The sequence below is a fragment of the Alosa sapidissima genome, chromosome 2 (assembly GCF_018492685.1).
Source record: "Alosa sapidissima isolate fAloSap1 chromosome 2, fAloSap1.pri, whole genome shotgun sequence".
NCBI classification, from domain to species: domain Eukaryota; kingdom Metazoa; phylum Chordata; class Actinopteri; order Clupeiformes; family Clupeidae; genus Alosa; species Alosa sapidissima.
In genome coordinates, this window is record NC_055958.1 from 10,027,695 (window position 1) to 10,050,135 (window position 22,441).

Here is a 22,441-nt window from a genome sequence, read left to right on the forward strand (position 1 = left end):
CGACAATTGGCAGGGGAGGGTCATGTCTTTTTTAACAATTCTGTCGGAAGGTCATTGAACAATTTCTAGCAGGCAAGGGAGGGTCATGCAACTTTTGACTGAAGCACTCAAAATTCGGTGGCCCCTTCAATAAATAACGAACAGTTCCTAGATTGCTGCTGGGCTATGTCTTGGTTCATGTCTGTTAACAACTCATTGCCATCAAACGCGTATCTCGCGGTTGCATCCATTACAAACAAACATGCATGTGACATGTGAACGTCTGGGATTGGGGAGAGCACTAAATGCTCTACTGAATAAGCACGAAGTCAAACCTTTAAATGAAAAACACTATTATTCAAAAAAATAAACCGCTAATGAAGTAAACTTGTGACCATCAAAAATCGTTTATCGCCTGTAACTCCGTGATAACAGGACGTAACAGGAAGGCATTTGGCTGAGCAACGGAGGTTAATATGCTGTATATTTTGTCCAAATGATGTCTGTCTATCATCGTTGCATTCGGAGAAAACCAGAATGTTTAATTTGTCCTGCGTTTCTTCTACGGCTGCAAACAGGATTCACTCGCAGTTAACCAAATATTTCTTTATTAGGGCAGGGCAGGCATATTTCTGGCTATTAAATTATTTCTAAACCAGTCTGCTAAAGTCTGTAGTGAAGTCTGTGTAGGGTTTTCCAGGCTCCATTTCTTTTTACGAGACATCCTGCTCACTTGAGACATCTGCCGGTTGTTTGGGCTGTTGCAGCGTCACTGGAAAAATACAAATTAAAGTCGCGGTATCCCACGCGCGGACCGCGAGGGAAGCTGGCCAAATCGAAGCACTGCCCACTGTAGGTTACGGGGACACTGGCGAGACACGCCGCTCCGTCTGGCATTATGTTTTTGTTTGTTTTTATGTAATGTTTGTAATTTTATGTAATGTTCTGTTATTTTTTTGTATTTATTTGTCAAGTTAAATGTTTTCACCCTTTATTTACGCTATTTTCGATAGTTTTGTGTTATTCTTGGTCCTTTTTTCTGGCTGATAACTAACGGTAACGTTAGTTTCTATTCGACTAGGCTGATGAGCTTGCCTTGACTAGCCGTCCCTCTTCCATCTGACGCTGCACATCCTCTGTCTGGACTCGTCTGGACGGAAAGATTGCTCAGGGCAATGGGCCTACTCTGCGAGAGATCTGAGCTGCCATAACGTTAACGTATAGCCTCTGACGCTGGGTGCCTGCAGTCTGGATTGAGTGCTGACGTGGGGAGCTCTGATGGCGACGTCGGGAGCCATGAAGCAACAAACGGTCCTTGCTAAAGCCACCGAGTTGCTGATCAGCAGGAAGATCGCCCATCATGACTTCAGACTGTTGTTCTTCCGGTGCTCTGCTCTCCAGACTGCCAGTAAATTCTCTGAGTTGGTCAGTGAAAGAACTTTGTTGGTCTTGCATTGGCAGTTTCACGCGGGTCATCATTGCCCTTGGACTTTTTCAGCCGGTTGGAAATTGGACTAATTTTAACATAATTATTATTATTTTATTTATTTATTTTCAATTTGCTGTGTTGTCTGTCTTGTATGTCTTAGTGTCACAGGAACGCTGGCGACTACACCGCTCCGTCCGGCATCTTTTGTGTTTGTTATTTTTTAAATGTTTTTGTCATGTGGTGTCAACGCTGTCGACTACGCCGCTCTGTCTGGCATTTTTTGTCTTATTGTCTTTTGTTTTTTGTCAATGTTTTGTATGTAGAGCGCTTTGGGTTGCACTCTGTGCATGTTAAATGCGCTATACTAAATAAAACTGACTTGACTTGACTTGACCTGTACATGGCTCTAACACCATTGTCAAGTTTGCAGACGACACTATGGTGATTGGTCTCATCAGCAGCAACGAGGTCCAGCACCTAACATCGTGGTGCACTGACAACAACCTGGCTCTCAACACCAAAAAGACCAAAGAGCTCATTGTGGACTTCAGGAAGTCTAAAGCTGGCACACACCCCCCCATTCTCATCAACGGGACTGAGATGGAGCGTGTCACCAGCTTCAAGTTTCTGGGTCTCCATATCTCTGAGGACCTCTCTTGGACCCTCAACACCTCTACCCTGTTTAAGAAGGCTCACCAGCGTCTCTTCTTCCTGAGAAGCCTAAAGAAGGTCCACCTGTCTCCTCAGATCCTGGTGAACTTCTACCGCTGCATCATCGAGAGCCTCCCAGTGTTTCCCATACATTGACTTATTTGTGGCGGCCCGCCACAATATCAACATTGACCACCACACAATGATTTTCCAGGTTGTACTAAATTGTGCTTAAATCTGGTTAGCATCATAACCACGCTGTGCCAATTTGTTAAACTGTTGCATTCAAGGTAATTCTACAAACCAACCACCACAAATGGAATTCAATTCTCTGGAAAACACTGCATCCTCAACAACTGTGTCACAGTATGGTATGGCAACTGCTCTGCCTCCAACCTGAAAGTACTGCAGAGGGTGGTGAAAACTTCCCAACACATCACCGGTTCCTCTTTCCCCTCCATCGAGGCCATCCAGGCCAAGCGATGCTTGCGTAAGGCGCACAGCATCATCAAAGACTGTTCTCACCCCAACCACAGACTGTTCACCCCACTCCCCTCCGTGAGGCGTTACAGGTCTCTTCACACCCGAACCAGCAGGTTCAGAGGAAGCTTCTTTCCTGCGGCTGTCCCCCTACTGAACTCTAGCTCTACATCCCGGTGACAACCAACAAACAACTAACAACTTTGTATATCACATTGCACTTTTCTGCATTTCTGGTTAGATGCAAACTGCATTTCGTTGTCTTTGTACTTGTACTCTGCACAATGACAATAAAGTTGAATCTAATCTAATGTAATCTAAAAGATTTTTTCAGTACCTCCCTCCACCTTTTCTCCTGATGTAGTTCTGCTCTCTTGTCCTCAGGATCATTTTGGACCTGCTGAAGATGAATGTGGCTCCTCTGGCTGTCTTCCAAACGTTAAAAGCCATGTGTGTAGGCCAACGACTCATTGATACTTCAGCTGGAGACAGCTCTTCAGCTTCAGTGTCCACCACCCACCCAGAGACCAGAGGTCAGCTCTTAATCTTTACACTTACACCCCTCCCCCCTATTTTGAGTTTTTGCTCGAAATTGCACACCGCCTACTAATGATGGCCCTGTTTCCACATACTTTGACTTATATTCAAGTGCTTGACCTCTTTTGAAAGCAGAGGCCTAGTAGATTATTTTAGTACCAATAGATTGACTTTGTGATGAACTGTCAGAGTGGCAAAGGGTAGAATTATAGTTTTTTTTTTTAGGCAGTTTTGTACATCTCTGGAAATGACCACATTCTGCCCACTTGGTCATTTATTTTGTCTTTGAAAAACAACTGAGGCCCACTACCAAGTCTTGTGAATCTGTTTCTCAAGTAGATCAATAAAGAATGAAATATGAGTACTTTAGACCATTATTTGCCAAGATATGCTCATGCGTTTTGTAAAATGCCTTATGGAAACCCTAGGACTTTTAGCTACCCAAAATGCATACTGAAAATAAAATGCTTACTGTGTGGCAACCTCTTGGTGTAGAAGCATAATCCTGGTCGCAAATGAAAGGTAACACTTTGGGGTTTCTTGTAGACTATTTGGAATGTATGTCAGGGGTTCTGATATATAATGACTACACAAAATATGGAATGATTACACAAATGTCTCTATTTTTGCATTTTCTTTGTTGCTTCAATGAATATATTTAATGCGTATAATAATAATGCGTAGAAATTTAATTGAGAAATAGAAGATTAATCTGAAAATGTAAAGCACTATACAGATTGTACATGAAAAATGTTGTCATATGGATTCCCAAGGTTAATATTATTTTAGCACATGAGTTGATAATTTTCTATGCCAAAATTAAATATTGTTAATAGAAAAAACATGCATTGTGAGTATGGCAATTTGCTGCACTGTGGTCAAAACAGTCTGAGTAAAACCTTACATAATTATTGCAAAACTCTTCAAACTCTGAGTTTTTGTGTCATACACTGCACACAACCAATCATTTGTATAAACACATAATGCACTAATAGAGCTCAACAGTGACCTCCCTCTTTGATTCCGGAAGTAAGAATCAATTCATTCATTCATTCATTTATTCATTCATTCAACCTTTATTTATTCTCGGAGGGTCATTGAGGGAAGCCCTCATTTTCAATGAAGCCGAGATTACAGAAACAATGAAGTAACAAGATGTAAAAAGAGAGAGAGAAAAACGTATAGGTCTAGGCCTATAAATAAAATAAAACAAAGTACTCACATGTGCCATCAAACAAAAGACAATAAGACAAAAAATGCCAGACGGAGCGGTGTAGTCGCCAGCATTGACACTACATGACAAAAACATTTAAAAAATAACCAACACAAAAGATGCCGGTGTTTAGCAGCGGTGAGCAGTTTAACTGGTGATATTTGCATAAAATCAGTGAATATTCAACAAGACCCTGCCTACTTCTTAATCTGCTCTACCTCCGATAGTGCAGGTTTAGGCTACATTTTCACGAAGTGTTTGCAAGTGAGACAATATAACGGATATCGCTGCAAACATCACCAGTGTATGTCTAATACATGTCCGTTTAAGCATTATCCACAAATATGACACATACTGAATGAATGAAAAAAAAAAATAAAACTAGCGATCTAGCTGGGATTCGAACCACGCATGGACAAGAAAGAGGATCGGATTAGCTTCTATATCGTCTATACCACTACACTACGAGCCGTTGAAATCAATGCAGGATTTGTATGTATATATTGCACTTTTAGTCAAAGTTAACACAGGTTAACATATGTGAGAAATATACGCCCATGTTAACTGGTGCTATCACAATTTAACATGGGCATATGCAAGCCTCAAAACAACAAAGTAGGTTCATCTTTGCCTCACATACCAAAACCTAACTGATATACAACAAACTGACATGTCCCCACTAACACTTTATTCCGTTTTGGGGGTTAATACTATAAAACACAGTCATGTGCAAAAGTTATCAGAACTTGATTTGAAGTGATCATATGAATTTTTTTTTTCTGAGTTAGACTTATATTATTTAATTTGTTGGTCCTAATTTGACGACAGAAAATGGTCATCATGGTAGCATATTTATGGATTACAAAACTTTGATGTAGCTACCGAGAGAGTTTGATGACAGATGATGCTGTTTCAGATTCCCACATAGCCTCAATTAGAAAATAGTTTAACCTACTGCTCGTTCAGCAGCCTGTTGCGAAACATTCACGTAGCCTACATGTGTTTGCTACAATAAATAAATCTTGATCGATTGACATATAAACTGTCACAAGACAACATAGGCGTACCCATTCATTTAATGGGAACACCATGCTATCATAGAGATGCAAAATAACCAGTGGTGCAACTGGTTAGCAGGGTGGCCTACTGCTAGCTTGCCATTTTAGTGAGCAGTTCGAGGCCCACACGTGATCATTATTTTTGCGCATTATAATCACAATGTATGATCTGACCACAAAAAAAAACGTCTGAAGTGGGGTCATGCATGCAGTTTGTTGTAACTGTTTTGGTATGTGAGGCAAAATGAATCTGCATTATTCAAGGCTTGCATTCGGTGTCATGTCACCAGTTAACATGGACAGGATATCAGTAGCTACAGTAGGTAGCTAGCTAGTAGACTAGCACTATAGATTAATGATGGTTGATGATGGCATTGAAATGACTGCTCGTCTTTCTGTGGTGTAGTGATAGTGCTGATGCAATGTACATTTTGCCTCCGCGAGACTCATGTTCGAAACCCAACAAAACCTTCGTTAACTTTGACACTTTGCAGTTTGCAGAGCATTTTGTGTGGATAATGCTTAAGCGGACATGCATTATACATGAACCAGTGATTTCCGCGTGTTTTCGGCAAGATCTTTTTTTGTATTCTGTCTCACTGTGGGTTTGTGAAAATGTGAATCTCCCGGCACTCGAGGGGCGGAGGCAGAGCAAAGCTGTTAACAAGTAGGCAGAGTGTTGTTGAATATTCACGGATTTTATGCAAATATCACAAGTTAAACTGCTCACCATCTAAACTGGAACACCGGACAGAGCGGCGTAGTTGCCAGCGTTCCCGTGACACTAAGACATACAAGACAGACAACACAGCAAATTGAAAATAAATAAATAAAATAATAATAATAATCATGTTAAAATTAGTCCAATTTCCAACCGGCTGAAAAAGTTCAAGGGCAATGATGACCCGCGTGAAACTGCCAATGCAAGACCAACAAAGTTCTTTCACTGACCAACTCAGATAATTTACTGGCAGTCTGGAGAGCAGAGCACCGGAAGAACATAAGTCTGAAGTCATGATGGGCGATCTTCCTGCTGATCAGCAGCTCGGTGGCTTTAGCAAGGACCGTTTGTTGCTTCATGGCTCCTGACGTCGCCATCAGAGCTCCCCACGTCAGCACTCAATCCAGACTGCAGGCACCCAGCGTCAGAGGCTAGCAGTGCTATACCAAAGATCCTTGATTACTAGCAAGATAGAGCAACGTAATTCGTTACTATGGGAGCAAAACGGGACAGTTCTGGTCTGCATAAGTGGGAGTGTCACCCTACGTCACTAAATAAACTTTCTCTCTTAATAAGCAATAACAACAGATAAACATAATTGCGTTCACAGTATTATTGTCCATAATCATGTATGATACCAATGAATCATTCTTAAGGAAATTATATGAATAATTTAATTAGTCATGTGAACCGAGCTAGCTAGCTAGCTAACGCTAGCTTAAAATGCTATACAAGTGGATGGTAGTAGCTATGGCAATACAGCTATGCGCTAACAAGTGACTAGTAGTTGAAGGACTTCGCTTAAACTTAATATACTGTTGCAAATTCGCTTGAGTATAGACTATCCACTTTAACTAATGTCAGTAGTGTTATTCAGCTAGTTGTCATTTCAAAGAAATTACACTTCTCCGTTTAAAATGTTACCTTAGCTAAGAGGCTAGCTAGCATGCTAACAACCGGACAGTAACTGGCAGCAGCATGGTCTAATATTAAGTTATTTTATTACAAATCCGAACACTAAAAAATTACACTATTAGGCTTGAAATGATCCCAAACACTTACAGATTATGACACAATTTTCCAAAAAACCCTCAACAAATCCAGAAAGACAAAATGACCAATTTATTGGTAAAATAAAGTCTCCATTGACATTAGTGCAGCAAGGGCTTACTCTGGTCTGCATAAAGGGGGATTTCCCCCCCCTCCCCCTTGCAATAATCGAACGCGGAAATTGTCGAACGTTTGCGCCTCTCGCTCCGCTTGAACCCTCTCTGGCTATACGTTAACATTATGGCAGCTCGCAGGTCAGCCGCAGCTCGGTGGTCGTGGCAGCTGCAGATCTCTCGCAGAGTAAGCCCATTGCCCTGAGCAATCTTTCCTTCCAGACGAGTCCAGACAGAAGATGTGCAGCATCAGATGGAAGATGGACGGCTAGTCAAGGCAAGCTCATCAGCCCAGTCGAATAGAAACTAACGTTACCGTTAGTTATCAGACAGAAAAAAGGACCAAGAATTATCAAACTATCGAAAATAACGTAAATAAAGGGTGAAAACATTTAACTTGACAAATAAATACAAAAAAATAACAGAACATTACATAAAATTACGAACATTACATAAAAACAAACAAAAACATGATGTCAGACGGAGCGGCGTGTCTCGCAGTGTCTCCCCGTAACCTAGCCACCATTAATTTTCTCCCCGATTATACCGTAAGCCATGAAATTGCAACAGTCCAATATAGACTTAAAACCAACTATGGGGCTACGAAACGATTGTACATGCTTGTGTTGATCAAGTTTATATATAAACCTTGAAAAATGTATTTTATTCATATTCATTTATATTATTTCACAGAAATGCACTACACTACCCAAAATCCTAAAGTGTAAGAGCCTTAGCATTTGATTTGTTGAGATCACTGTTACCATGGAAATGTTTGACTTAATTCCCGCCTCAACCAGTGTTTGTCTGCGGCAATGAGTGGCCATCCGATGAAAAACGCACCTTGAAAGTTGAATTTGCTCAATGTAAACGGTAGAAAGTTAGTCATCCTGTTGTCTTACATTCAAAAGGAAGCATGTTAAACTTTTGGTTGGAAAATGTTGTATCATTCGCAATGGCTGATGGGATGAGTAGTCCCTTCGCTCGTAAATTAAAATATGTACACAGCAGGCTTGGAATTTCACCATTTTAGGGGGAAGGCCACTTGGCCTTCAGTTGGGCATATTTGGTGGGGGGCACAAAGGCCACATGTCCGGGCACCAAAGCCATAAGTTAACTATACAGTAGTAGGTTATAAAAATGATCAAAGTTGTATTTAGCCTATTCACAGCAGTAGTCCTGCATCACTGTATGAAACATTACAAAAACATGAAACATGACATATTACATAGAACTGTAAAACATCTGATTATCTAATATGTATAGATATCTAGGCTATATTTAACATTTATTTTATATTTGGCCTGGTATGCAATCATGTATTGAACAATTTACAGTAAGCACAGCTCAGATTTAATAAACTCAAATAGCCTACAGTAGATGCATGCTTAGCATTTTGTGATCATTAAGGCTCCTTTCACAAACTCTTAGTTAGCTGTATATCCTCTGATTTTAATATTTACCGATATCTAGGCAATATTTGTAACATTTATTTTGTATTTGGCCTGTTATGAAATCATGTAGAACAATTTAAACACATTTTGAAACCTAAAGACCAAAGTTGGAGACATGAATGTAGACCTTGCTGCAAATTTAAAACCGGAATACTCTGGAACGGCTAACTGTACAGGGGACTGCTTTACACCTCTGTGTTTGGTAAGGTCTGCTGTTTATTCTGATATATGGTTTGTCGTGTCAAACTAAGGGTTCATGAAGTATTCCACCAAGATGAATGGGTAGGGAGATGGGCGCAGAAGTTATGATTCAATTTAATCATATTATTTACTTTTCTCGCGAACCGTTCACCACAGCAATTAGCAGAAACATCGTTTAAAAGCTGAGATAAAGCTCTTTCATGTGATGTAATACATGTGTCTGTGTGATGAGTAGGCTACTTCGCGATCGTGAGTATTTCAGAGAAAAGAATGGGTGAATTTGGACACACATGCGCTGTCATTTTCTCCACTGCGTAAGACTGAATTAATTTGCACTGTGATGCTAAGATTATTTTGACAGGCTATAGACTAAATGAAAATCGCTATTAGACGGACGCAAAGCAGAATATTAAAAGAAGGGGGCACTAAGGCCACAGTGGCCTGTAAACCTTTGATTTTCAGAGGGACATCACGGCCAATGCAAAGGGCAACGACGGCCATGGCCGTTGTGGCTGCCGTGAAATTCCTACCCTGGTACACACCTTTGCCTTTTTTATTTTTCTGTTCGTTTTTTCTTTTTTTAAAAAAAGGAAATGTTGTATGATCACGATGCACACCGTAGTTGGTCAGGCAGTGGTTTTCAAAGTGGGGGCCATGGGCCATGAGGGGGCACCGGGGGGGGGGCACAGCAAGTTGGAATGAAAAATAAAAGCAAACAATAAATAAACATAACAATATTCCGGTTATGTTTATTGTGATGTGTTGGGACTGTTTTTATAAAATTCCATTTATCTCAATACAGAGGATACAGCAGATTAATCTCAATAGGAGTAAATGCTAGCCTGGAGGACCAGACCCAATCTGAAAGATTAAGGGTCTGGCCACGAATAACGTAATGGCCCAACATCGAGGAGCAGCACCAAGCACGCATTTGAAAATCTCACTGCACGCAATTGGATAACACTATACAATCAATGTTAACTGACTGATTCCGGACTTCGATGCAATTGGATAACACTACGTCCGTCATCTGTTTAGCTCACCTCTAGCCCGCCTATATCAGATACACAGATATGATTGGTTCCCCGCGATGCAAGGGGCAAAAGTTATGTGCATCATTACTCGTTGCCAGAGTCTCTCGCTGAGCAAATGCTTCCGCGAGAACTCTGGATTTCCAGGTTAAGTAACAGCAACAATTATGCTAATTTTATTTGTAGCACCTAGAGTAGACATGAAACGGATTTGCCCATGTGGCCTAGTAGGTTACTAAATAACAGAGTATACATGATTCAATATATAACGATGCATGCTTTCCCTGTGCAATTTCAAAAGGTTTCCCAGGTTAGCTGCATAGCTGCTAGCTAGCTGGTATAGAAAAGAAACCGAGTGGTAGCCACTTTCACCGGTCAATTCAGTTTAAAATTACGCTTGTTAAAAAGCTTTTGCTGGCAAATAGCTGAAGTGAATATACGCATAACACAACTGCCATACACACACGCTGTATTACTGGCAAAACTATTTTGAAGTAATAACATGGATAAGAAATAATAACATGAAAAATACTTGTTTTTACCTTAGTTGATCCACCAGTTTCTCCTTCAGACGATGTGAAGATGAATGATTCATAGTGCCTCCCGTTGCTTCTCCGACAGCTGAAGGAGACGTCAACTCTCGATTTTTCATTCACGTGGTTACGTAGAGGAGGAAGATTTTGTTGAAGTTTTGTAGTCTAGTGTTTTTTGGGGCAGCCATGATTAGTGCGTCGGACTTGTAACCGGAGGGTTGCCGATTCGAACCCCGACCAGTAGGACCAGACGAAGTGCCCTTGAGTAAGGCACCTAACCCCTCACTGCTCCCCGAGCGCCGCTGTAGCAGGCAGCTCACTGCGTCGGGATTAATGTGTGCTTCACCTCACTGTGTGTTCACTGTGTGCTGAGTGTGTTTCACTAATACACAAATTGGGATAAATGCAGAGACCAAATTTCCCTCACGGGATCAAAAGAGTATATATACTTATACTATACTTATTACAGTGCATGAAAATGCACTGTACTGTTCTTCCTAGGCAACAACAACAACTTCTTATTATTACAGTGCATGAAAATGCACTGTACTGTTCTTCCTAGGCTTCTTATTACAGTGCATGGAAATGCACTGTACTGTTTTTCCTAGGCTTCTTCTTATTACAGTGCATGAAAATGCACTGTACTGTTATTCCAAGGCATTTTATTATTACAGTGCATGAAAATGCACTGTACTGTTCTTCCTAGGCTTCTTATTTACAGTGCATGAAAATGCACTGTACTGTTCTTCCTAGGCTTCTTATTACAGTGCATGAAAATGCACTGTACTGTTCTTCCTAGGCTTCTTCTTATTATAGTGCATGAAAATGCACTATACTGTTCTTCCAAAATTTCTTATTACAGTGCATGAAAATGCACTGTACTGTTATTCCAAGGCATTTTATTACAGTGCATGAAAATGCACTATACTGTTCTTCCTAGGCTTCTTCTTATTCTTCTTCTAACGCATTTAATGCAGCTTCAACCGTTTAACGTAGAAACTTCATTAAAACTATGTTACGTAGGTCTTACTTAGGACATGGGTGCTATGTATTTTTCAGCTTTGTAACTTTTATACTTTTTAAACTATTAATTAAAAACTGTTCAAAATTTCCCCGTAGACTTAACATGGGCTGATGACATCACAATAGAGCCGTTAAGCAATTAGAATCCTATGGCAGGTGTTCAGGCCACCTGGACCAACTGCCAGTCTCAGGCTTTAAGCATACAAACTGGCCCTATTAAGACTACACATCCTGTTCAACTGCTTCCTCTGCCAAAAACTGTTTCAAAATAAAAGTCCTCACTATAATATTTTACTGTTAAACAATTTAACCCTTTAAACTACTAACTGTTCAGCCATTGTAACTGTTACTTGTCATCAACTATGACTCCTACCCACTGTAGCTAGTTAGCTAAGTTAGCTAAGTAAAAATGTTAGCATGCTACTTAGCATTTTTAGCAAAACTGCTAAAAATGATTAGCTAAGTTAGCTAAGTAACATGGTTAGCATAGTTAGCATGCTAGCATGTTAGCATGCTAGTTAGCATTTCTAACAAAACTGTTAAAAATGATTAGCTAAGTTAGCTAAGTAACATGGTTAGCATAGTTAGCATGTTAGCATGCTAGTTAGCATTTTCAGCAAAACTGCTTAAAATGATTAGCTAAGTTAGCTAAGTCACATGGTTAGCATGCTAGTTAGCATTTTTAGCAAAACTGTTAAAAATGATTAGCTAAGTTAGCTAAGTAACATGGTTAGCATAGTTAGCATGCTAGCATGTTAGCATGCTAGTTAGCATTTCTAACAAAACTGTTAAAAATGATTAGCTAAGTTAGCTAAGTAACATGGTTAGCATAGTTAGCATGTTAGCATGCTAGTTAGCATTTTCAGCAAAACTGCTTAAAATGATTAGCTAAGTTAGCTAAGTCACATGGTTAGCATGCTAGTTAGCATTTTTAGCAAAACTGCTTAAAATGATTAGCTAAGTCAGCTAAGTAACATGGTTAGCATATTAGTTAGCATAGTTAGCATAACTGCTAAAAATGATTAACTAAGTTAGCTAAGTAACATGGTTAGCATAGTTAGCGTGTTAGCATGTTAATTAGCATAACTGCTAAAAATAATTAGCTAAGTCACATGGTTAGCATACTTAGCATTTTAACATTGTTAGCATGCTAGTTAGCATAGTAACTTGGTTAACATTATTATCTTTGTTAACATAGTTAGCATAACTGCTAGCAAACATTAGAGCCATTCCAAGTGTCAGTTATCGTCAACTATCTACCTAAATAATTTAACCATTTAAACTATCCACTTATTTAACCGTTCAATCATTCCAACTATATTAAACCTTATCTACCAAGTAAATCATTTACCTATATAAACTATCCACCTATTTAACTGTTCAGTCATGCCAACTATATTAAACCTCATCTACCTAGCAACCAATATAGTTTGTTTTTACTCTGTATGATATTTTACATCATATTTTTTGCATTTTCATGCACTATATTTCCTTCAGGAAATGCTTTTCTAGTTACAGTGCATGAAAATGCACTGTACTGTTCTTCCTAGGCTTCTTATTACAGTGCATGAAAATGCACTGTACTGTTCTTCCTAGGCTTCTTATTACAGTGCATGAAAATGCACTGTACTGTTCTTCCTAGGCTTCTTCTTATTACAGTGCATGAAAATGCACTGTACTGTTATTCCAAGGCTTTTTACAGTGCATGAAAATGCACTGTACTGTTCTTCCTAGGCTTCTTCTTATTCTTATTCTTCTTCTTCTTCTAACGCACTTAATGCAGCTTCAACCGTTTAACGTAGAAACTTCATTCAAACTATGTTACGTAGGTCTTACTTAGGACATGGGTGCTATGTATTTTTCAGCTTTGTAACTTTTATACTTTTTAAACTATTAATTAAAAACTACTCAAAATTTCCCCATTGACTTAACATTGGGCCTTTATGACATCACAGCAATTAGAATCCTATGGCAGGTGTTCGGGCCACCTGGACCAACTGCCAGTCTCAGGCTTTAAGCATACAAACTGGCCCTATTAAGACTACACATCCTGTTCAACTGCTTCCTCTGCCAAAAACTGTTTCAAAATAAAAGTCCTCACTATAATATTTTACTGTTAAACAATTTAACCCTTTAAACTACTGAACTTTTTAACTGTTCAGCCATTGTAACTGTTACTTGTCATCAACTATGACTCCTACCCACTGTAGCTAGGTAGCTAAGTTAGCTAAGTCACATGGTTAGCATAGTTAGCATGCTAGCATGTTAGCATGCTAATTAGCATTTTTAGCAAAACTGCTAAAAATGATTAGCTAAGTTAGCTAAGTAACACGGTTAGCATAGTTAGCATGCTAGCATGTTAGCATGCTAGTTAGCATTTTAAGCAAAACTGCTAAAAATGATTAGCTAAGTCACATGGTTAGCATAGTTAGCATGCTAGTTAGCATTTTTAGCAAAACTACTTATAATGATTAGCTAAGTTAGCTAAGTCACATGGTTAACAAAGTTAGCATGTTAGCATCCTAGTTAGCATAACTGCTAAAAATGATTAGCTAAGTTAGCTAAGTCACATGGTTAGCATACTTAGCATTTTAACATTGTTAGCATGCTAATTAGCATACTTGGTTAACATTATTATCTTTGTTAACATAGTTAGCATAACTGCTAGCAAACATTAGAGCCATTCCAAGTGTCAGTTATCGTCAACTATCTACCTAAATAATTTAACCATTTAAACTATCCACTTATTTAACTGTTCAGTCATTCCAACTATATTAAACCTCATCTACCTAGCAACCAATATAGTTTGTTTTTACTCTGTATGATATTTTACATCATATTTTTGCATTTTCATGCACTGTATTTCCTTCAGGAAATGCTTTTCTAGTTACAGTGCATGAAAATGCACTGTACTGTTATTCCAAGGCTTTTTCTTCTTCTTATTCTTCTTCTTCTAACGCAGTTAATGCAGCTTCAACCGTTTAACGTAGAAACTTCATTCAAACTGTGTTGCGTAGGTCTTACTTAGGACATGTGGGCTTTGTATTTTTCATCTTTGTAACTTTTATACTTTTTAAACTATTAATTAAAAACTAGTCAAAATTTCCCCATAGACTTAACATGGGCTGATGACATCACAATAGAGCCGTTAAGCAATTAGAATCCTATGGCAGGTGTTCGGGCCACCTGGACCAACTGCCAGTCTCAGGCTTTAAGCATACAAACTGGCCCTATTAAGACTACACATCCTGTTCAACTGCTTCCTCTGCCAAAAACTGTTTCAAAATAAAAGTCCTCACTATAATATTTTACTGTTAAACAATTTAACCCTTTAAACTACTGAACTTTTTAACTGTTTAGCCATTGTAACTGTTACTTGTCATCAACTATGACTCCTACCCACTGTAGCTAGTTAGCTAAGTCACATGGTTAGCATAGTTAGCATGCTAGCATGTTAGCATGCTAGTTAGCATTTTTAGCAAAACTGCTTAAAATGATTAGCTAAGTTAGCTAAGTCACATGGTTAGCATAGTTAGCATGCTAGCATGTTACCATGCTAATTAGCATTTTTAGCAAAACTGCTTAAAATGATTAGCTAAGTTAGCTAAGTCACATGGTTAGCATAGTTAGCATGCTAGCATGTTAGCATGCTAATTAGCATTTTAAGCAAAACTGCTTAAAATGATTAGCTAAGTTAGCTAAGTCACATGGTTAGCATAGTTAGCATGCTAGCATGTTAGCATGCTAATTAACATTTTTAGCAAAACTGCTTAAAATGATTAGCTAAGTCAGCTAAGTAACGTGGTTAGCATAGTTAACATGCTAGCATGTTAGCATGCTAGTTAGCATTTTTAGCAAAACTGCTAAAAACAATTAGCTAAGTAACATGGTTAGCATAGTTAGCATGCTAGTTAGCATAGTAACTTTGTTAACATTATTATCTTTATTAACATAGTTGGCATAACTGCTAGCAAACATTAGAGCCATTCCAACTGTCAGTTATCGTCAACTATCTACCTAAATAATTTAACCATTTAAACTATCCACCTATTTAACTGTTCAGTCATTCCAACTATATTAAACCTCATCTACTTAGCAACCAATATAGTTTGTTTTTACTCTGTATGATATTTTACATCATATTTTTGCATTTTCATGCACTGTATTTCCTTCAGGAAATGCTTTTCTAGTTCTTCTTCTTCTTCTTATTCTTCTTCTTCTAACGCAGTTAATGCAGCTTAAACCGTTTAACGTAGAAACTTCATTCAAACTATGTTGCGTAGGTCTTACTTAGGACATGTGGGCTTTGTATTTTTCAACTTTGTAACTTTTATACTTTTTAAACTATTAATTAAAAACTAGTCAAAATTTCCCCATAGACTTAACATGGGCTGATGACATCACAATAGAGCCGTTAAGCAATTAGAATCCTATGGCAGGTGTTCGGGCCACCTGGACCAACTGCCAGTCTCAGGCTTTAAGCATACAAACTGGCCCTATTAAGACTACACATCCTGTTCAACTGCTTCCTCTGCCAAAAACTGTTTCAAAATAAAAGTCCTCACTACAATATTTCACTGTTAAACAATTCAACCCTTTAAACTACTGAACTTTTTAACTGTTCAGCCATTGTAACTGTTACTTGTCATCAACTATGACTCCTACCCACTGTAGCTAGTTAGCTAAGTTAGCTAAGTAACATGGTTAGCATAGTTAGCATGCTAGCATGTTAGCATGCTAGTTAGCATTTTTAGCAAAACTGCTTAAAATGATTAGCTAAGTTAGCTAAGTCACATGGTTAGCATAGTTAGCATGCTAGCATGTTAGCATGCTAGTTAGCATTTTTAGCAAAACTGCTTGAAATGATTAGCTAAGTTAGCTAAGTCACATGGTTAGCATAGTTAGCATGCTAGCATGTTAGCATGCTAGTTAGCATTTTTAGCAAAACTGCTAAAAACGATTAGCTAAGTCAGCTAAGTAATGTGGTTAGCATTGCTAGCATGCTAGTTAGCATTTTTAGCAAAACCGCTAAAAATGATTAGCTAAGTCAGCTAAGTAACGTGGTTAACATAGTTAGCATGCTAGCATGCTAGTTAGCATTTTTAGCAAAACCGCTAAAAACGATTAGCTAAGTCAGCTAAGTAACGTGGTTAGCATAGTTAGCATGCTAGCGCTAGCATGTTAGCATGCTAGTTAGCATTTTTAGCAAAACTGCTTAAAATGATTAGCTAAGTCACATGGTTAGCATAGTTAGCATGCTAGCATGTTAGCATGCTAGTTAACATTTTTAACAAAACTGCTTAAAATGATTAGCTAAGTTAGCTAAGTCACATGGTTAGCATAGTTAGCATGCTAGTTAGCATAGTTAGCATAACTGCTAAAAACAATTAGCTAAGTTAGCTAAGTAACGTGGTTAACATAGTTAGCATGCTAGTTAGCATTTTTAGCAAAACTGCTTAAAATGATTAGCTAAGTTAGCTAAGTCACATGGTTAGCAAAGTTGGCATGTTAGCATGCTAGTTAGCATTTTTAGCAAAACTACTTATAATGATTAGCTAAGTTAGCTAAGTCACATGGTTAGCAAAGTTGGCATGTTAGCATGCTAGTTAGCATTTTTAGCAAAACTGCTAAAAATGATTAGCTAAGTTAGCTAAGTCACATGGTTAGCATACTTAGCATTTTAACATTGTTAGCATGCTAGTTAGCATACTTGGTTAACATTATTATCTTTGTTAACATAGTTAGCATAACTGCTAGCAAACATTAGAGCCATTCCAAGTGTCAGTTATCGTCAACTATCTACCTAAATAATTTAACCATTTAAACTATCCACTTATTTAACTGTTCAGTCATTCCAACTATATTAAACCTCATCTACCTAGCAACCAATATAGTTTGTTTTTACTCTGTATGATATTTTACATCATATTTTTGCATTTTCATGCACTGTATTTCCTTCAGGAAATGCTTTTCTAGTTATTATTCGTCTTCTTCTAACGCAGTTAATGCAGCTTCAACCGTTTAACGTAGAAACTTCATTCAAACTATGTTGCGTAGGTCTTACTTAGGACATGGGGGCTTTGTATTTTTCATCTTTGTAACTTTTATACTTTTTAAACTATTAATTATTAACTTTTATAAAATCCCCATAGACTTAACATTAGGCTGATGACATCACAATGGACTAATTAACTTTATTTTGCACCTGTATCAACTTCCAGCTGCTCATCTAGGCCCATCAAAGAATCAGTTCAACTGATTGCACCTGTATCAACTGCTTTCTGTTGAACTAGGCCAACTCTCTCTGTGTCTCTCCATTCTACAAGGATATAAGGCACATTTCATCCAACTTTCTATCCATTCATCCTCTTCAAACCATTCACTCATCCACCCATTAAACTATCCATCAACATCCATTAAACAATCTGCCTATCAACATCCATTCAACTTTCTGTCTATCAACATCCATTACACTATCTACATTTTTTTTAACTATATACTCTGTCTCAGGCTTTAAGCATACAATATGGCTCTTTTAAGACTGCCGTTAAGCAATTAGAATCCTAGGCCAGGTGGCCAGGCTATATTAAACCTCATCTACCTAGTTCAGTCATTCCAACTATTAAACCTCGTCTACCTAGCAAATAATTTAACCTTTTAAACTACCTATTTAACTGTTCAGTCATTCCAACTATATTAAACCTCATCTACCTAGTTCAGTCATTCCAACTATATTAAACCTCATCATGTTGGTTGCCAATTAGCACATCATCTGTTTTAACAATATATTTCACACCATATGTTTTGCACTTTCATGCACTGGTAATTCCCTGGAATTGCATTTCTAGTTATTATTATTCTTCCCACCAAATTTCTGCGTCTAATTCAGCTTTAACCGTTTAACGTAGAAACTTCGTTCAAACTTTGTAACGCAGGTCAAATGTGGGGAATGTATTTTTCACTTTTGTAAACTTTATACTTTTTGAGATATTGATAAAAAAACAAGCTTATTTTTCCCCATAGACTTTGTATTAGCACTATGACATCACAATGGACTAATTAACTTGATTTGCACCTGTATCAACCTCCAGCTGCTCACTACTAGGACCCATCAAAGGGCCAGTTAAACTGATTGCACCTGTATCAACTGCTTTCTGCTTAACTCTCTCTGTGTCTCTCCATTCTACAAGGATATAAGGCACATTCCATCCAACTTTCTATCCATTCATCCTCTTCAAACCATTCACTCATCCACCCCATTAAACTATACATCAACATACATTAAACAATCTGCCTATCAACATCCATGTAACTTTCTGTCTATCAACATCCATTACACTATCTACATTCAACTTTTAAACTATATACTCTGTCTCAGGCTTTAAGCATACAATCTGGCTCTCTTAAGACTAATATTTCCTCTGCCCACAACTGTTTCAAAATACATGTCCTCACTACAATAATTCACTATTAAATAGTTTAACTATTTAAACTACTCAACTATTTAACTGTTCAGCAATTTCAACTGTCAGTTGTTATCAACTATGACTCCTGCCAATTGTTTCCAAATAAAAGTTTGTTTGGCATTGTATGTTAATATACAGTATGTTTATATTTTCATGCACTGGTAATTTCCTCGAAATTACATTTTCTAGTTCTTATTCTTCTTCTTCTTCTAACGCACTTAATGCAGCTTCAACCGTTTAACGTAGAAACTTCATTCAAACTATGTTACGTAGGTCTTACTTAGGACATGGGTGCTATGTATTTTTCAGCTTTGTAACTTTTATACTTTTTAAACTATTAATTAAAAACTAAGCAAAATTTCCCCATTGACTTAACATTATGATTATGACATCACAATACGGCCATTAAGCAAATAGAATCCTATGGCAGGTGTTCGGGCCACCTGGACCAACTGCCAGTCTCAGGCTTTAAGCATACAAACTGGCCCTATTAAGACTACACATCCTGTTCAACTGCTTCCTCTGCCAAAAACTGTTTCAAAATAAAAGTCCTCACTAGAATATTTTACTGTTAAACAATTTAACCCTTTAAACTACTGAACTTTTTAACTGTTTAGCCATTGTAACTGTTTACTTGTCATCAACTATGACTCCTACCCACTGTAGCTAGTTAGCTAAGTTAGCTAAGTAACATGGTTAGCATAGTTAGCATGCTAGTTAGCATTTTTAGCAAAACTGCTTAAAATGATTAGCTAAGTTAGCTAAGTCACATGGTTAGCAAAGTTAGCATGTTAGCATGTTAGCATGCTAGTTAGCATTTTTAGCAAAACTGCTAAAAATGATTAGCTAAGTTAGCTAAGTCACATGGTTAGCATAGTTAGCATGTTAGCATGCTAGTTAGCATTTTAGCAAAACTGCTAAAAATGATTAGCTAAGTTAGCTAAGTCACATGGTTAGCAAAGTTAGCATGCTAGCATGTTAGCATGCTAGTTAGCATTTTTAGCAAAACTGCTAAAAATGATTAGCTAAGTTAGCTAAGTCACATGGTTAGCATAGTTAGCATGTTAGCATGCTAGTTAGCATAACTGCTAAAAATGATTAGCTAAGTTAGCTAAGTCACATGGTTAGCATACTTAGCATTTTAACATTGTTAGCATGCTAGTTAGCATAGTGACTTGGTTAACATTATTATCTTTCTTAACATAGTTAGCATAACTGCTAGCAAACATTAGAGCCATTCCAAGTGTCAGTTATCTACCTAAATAATTTAACCATTTAAACTATCCACTTATTTAACCGTTCAATCATTCCAACTATATTAAACCTTATCTACCAAGTAAATCATTTACCTATATAAAATATCCACCTATTTAACTGTTCAGTCATTCCAACTATATTAAACCTCATCTACCTAGCAACCAATATAGTTTGTTTTTACTTTGTATGATATTTGACATCATATTTTTTGCATTTTCATGCACTGTATTTCCTTCAGGAAATGCTTTTCTAGTTCTTATTCTTCTTCTAACGCATTTAATGCAGCTTCAACCGTTTAACGTAGAAACTTCATTCAAACTATGTTACGTAGGTCTTACTTGGGACATGGGTGCTATGTATTTTTCAGCTTTGTAACTTTTATACTTTTTAAACTATTAATTAAAAACTAGTCAAAATTTCCCCATAGACTTAACATGGGCTGATGACATCACAATAGAGCCGTTAAGCAATTAGAATCCTATGGCAGGTGTTCGGGCCACCTGGATCAACTGACAGTCTCAGGCTTTAAGCATACAAACTGGCCCTATTAAGACTACACATCCTGTTCAACTGCTTCCTCTGCCAAAAACTGTTTCAAAATAAAAGTCCTCACTACAATATTTCACTGTTAAACAATTTAACTCTTTAAACTACTGAACTTTTTAACTGTTCAGCCATTGTAAACTGTTACTTGTCATCAACTATGACTCCTACCCACTGTAGCTAGTTAGCTAAGTTAGCTAAGTAACATGGTTAGCATGCTAGCATGTTAGCATGCTAGTTAGCATTTTTAGCAAAACTGCTAAAAATGATTAGCTAAGTTAGCTAAGTAACGTGGTTAGCATAGTTAGCATGTTAGCATGCTAGTTAGCATTTTAAGCAAAACTGCTAAAAATGATTAGCTAAGTTAGCTAAGTAATGTGGTTAGCATAGTTAGCATGCTAGTTAGCATAGTAACTTTGTTAACATTATTATCTTTGTTAACATAGTTAGCATAACTGCTAGCAAACATTAGAGCCATTCCAACTGTCAGTTATCGTCAACTATCTACCTAAATAATTTAACCATTTAAATGATCCACCTATTTAACTGTTCAGTCATTCCATCTATATTAAACCTCATCTACCTAGCAACCAATATAGTTTGTTTTTACTCTGTATGATATTTTACATCATATTTTTGCATTTTCATGCACTGTATTTCCTTCAGGAAATGCTTTTCTAGTTGTTATTATTTTTTTTTCCTTAAACAACATGATGAGAAACAGTCAGTTACCACCAGAGCAAGACATACCACTAATGTCTCTACATTTGGAATATCTTCAAGGGTCTATAATTGAAGGGTTCAGATGCAAAAGCCTCTAAATGCCACCTATGTCAAAAATGAGATAAAGATGGTGAGGGGATGCTCTCCACACATAGTATACGCTAATCAAATAATTTAACTTCTAAACCCACTAAATACCACTCTCTTCCTGGTCTGAAATATCGATTTATAGGCAAAAACCTATAGGAGCCTGAATTTAAATGCTCATTTAAAAGAAAAGTGGTCAGACGGATTTAGAGGGTTTTGTATCTGAACTCTTCAATTATTGATGTGCCTTGTTCTGTTTTGTGTCTTTGTATTGTAATTGAAAAAGACAATTAAAACATTTGTCAAGGCATGTGGAATCCTGGGGGGTCTAGATAGATAGATAGATAGATAGATAGATAGATAGATAGATAGATTTATTCATCTGGAAGAAATGACTATCTCTGGACACGTCTGGAAAACGGTGTCAGGAAGGGAAATCAGTGCTAAAGTTAGACTGATAAAACTGATACATGCTTAACATCAATTTCAAGACTCTTGCTTTACACTATAGATTACCCATGTGCATGTGGCAATCCATGTGGTAGCATAATTTTGTGTTTCTGTGTTGCAGTGCGGACCAAAATGGCACAGACACACACGGAAAAGGGAGGGAGAGATGGCTCCAGTCAGCGGGTGCCTCGTCAGTCCAGCACTAGTAGGGGGCTAAAAAATAGCAAGAGCCCTGGAAGCAGCAGTTCCTCTTAATACACTGTAAATGTGACAATCCTTTCTCACTAAGAAGACACATTAGTTTCTATGTGGATCTGAATCGTTGTTTACTGTTAACATATATTTATGACCAGATTTCTGTAATGCGAGAGGTTTTTGGTTTCTGTATTCAGTTATTGTCAATAAAAGAAATTGCGTTCTGACTGCATTTGTGGTAATGAGA

General features: G+C 37.7%; 1 protein-coding gene across 3 annotated transcripts in view; it reads left to right on the forward strand.

The window, feature by feature from the left end:
* mzt2b (mitotic spindle organizing protein 2B) overlaps positions 1 to 22,441 on the forward strand; it is a 53,148-nt gene extending 30,707 nt beyond the window's left edge. For all 3 annotated transcript variants that reach the window (XM_042066308.1, XM_042066297.1, XM_042066318.1), the window contains exons 3-4: positions 2,924 to 3,072; positions 22,121 to 22,441. In XM_042066308.1, the coding sequence (XP_041922242.1) occupies positions 2,924 to 3,072; positions 22,121 to 22,254 (283 nt within the window). In that variant the 3' untranslated portion in view covers positions 22,255 to 22,441. The remainder of the gene's footprint in view (positions 1 to 2,923; positions 3,073 to 22,120) is intronic.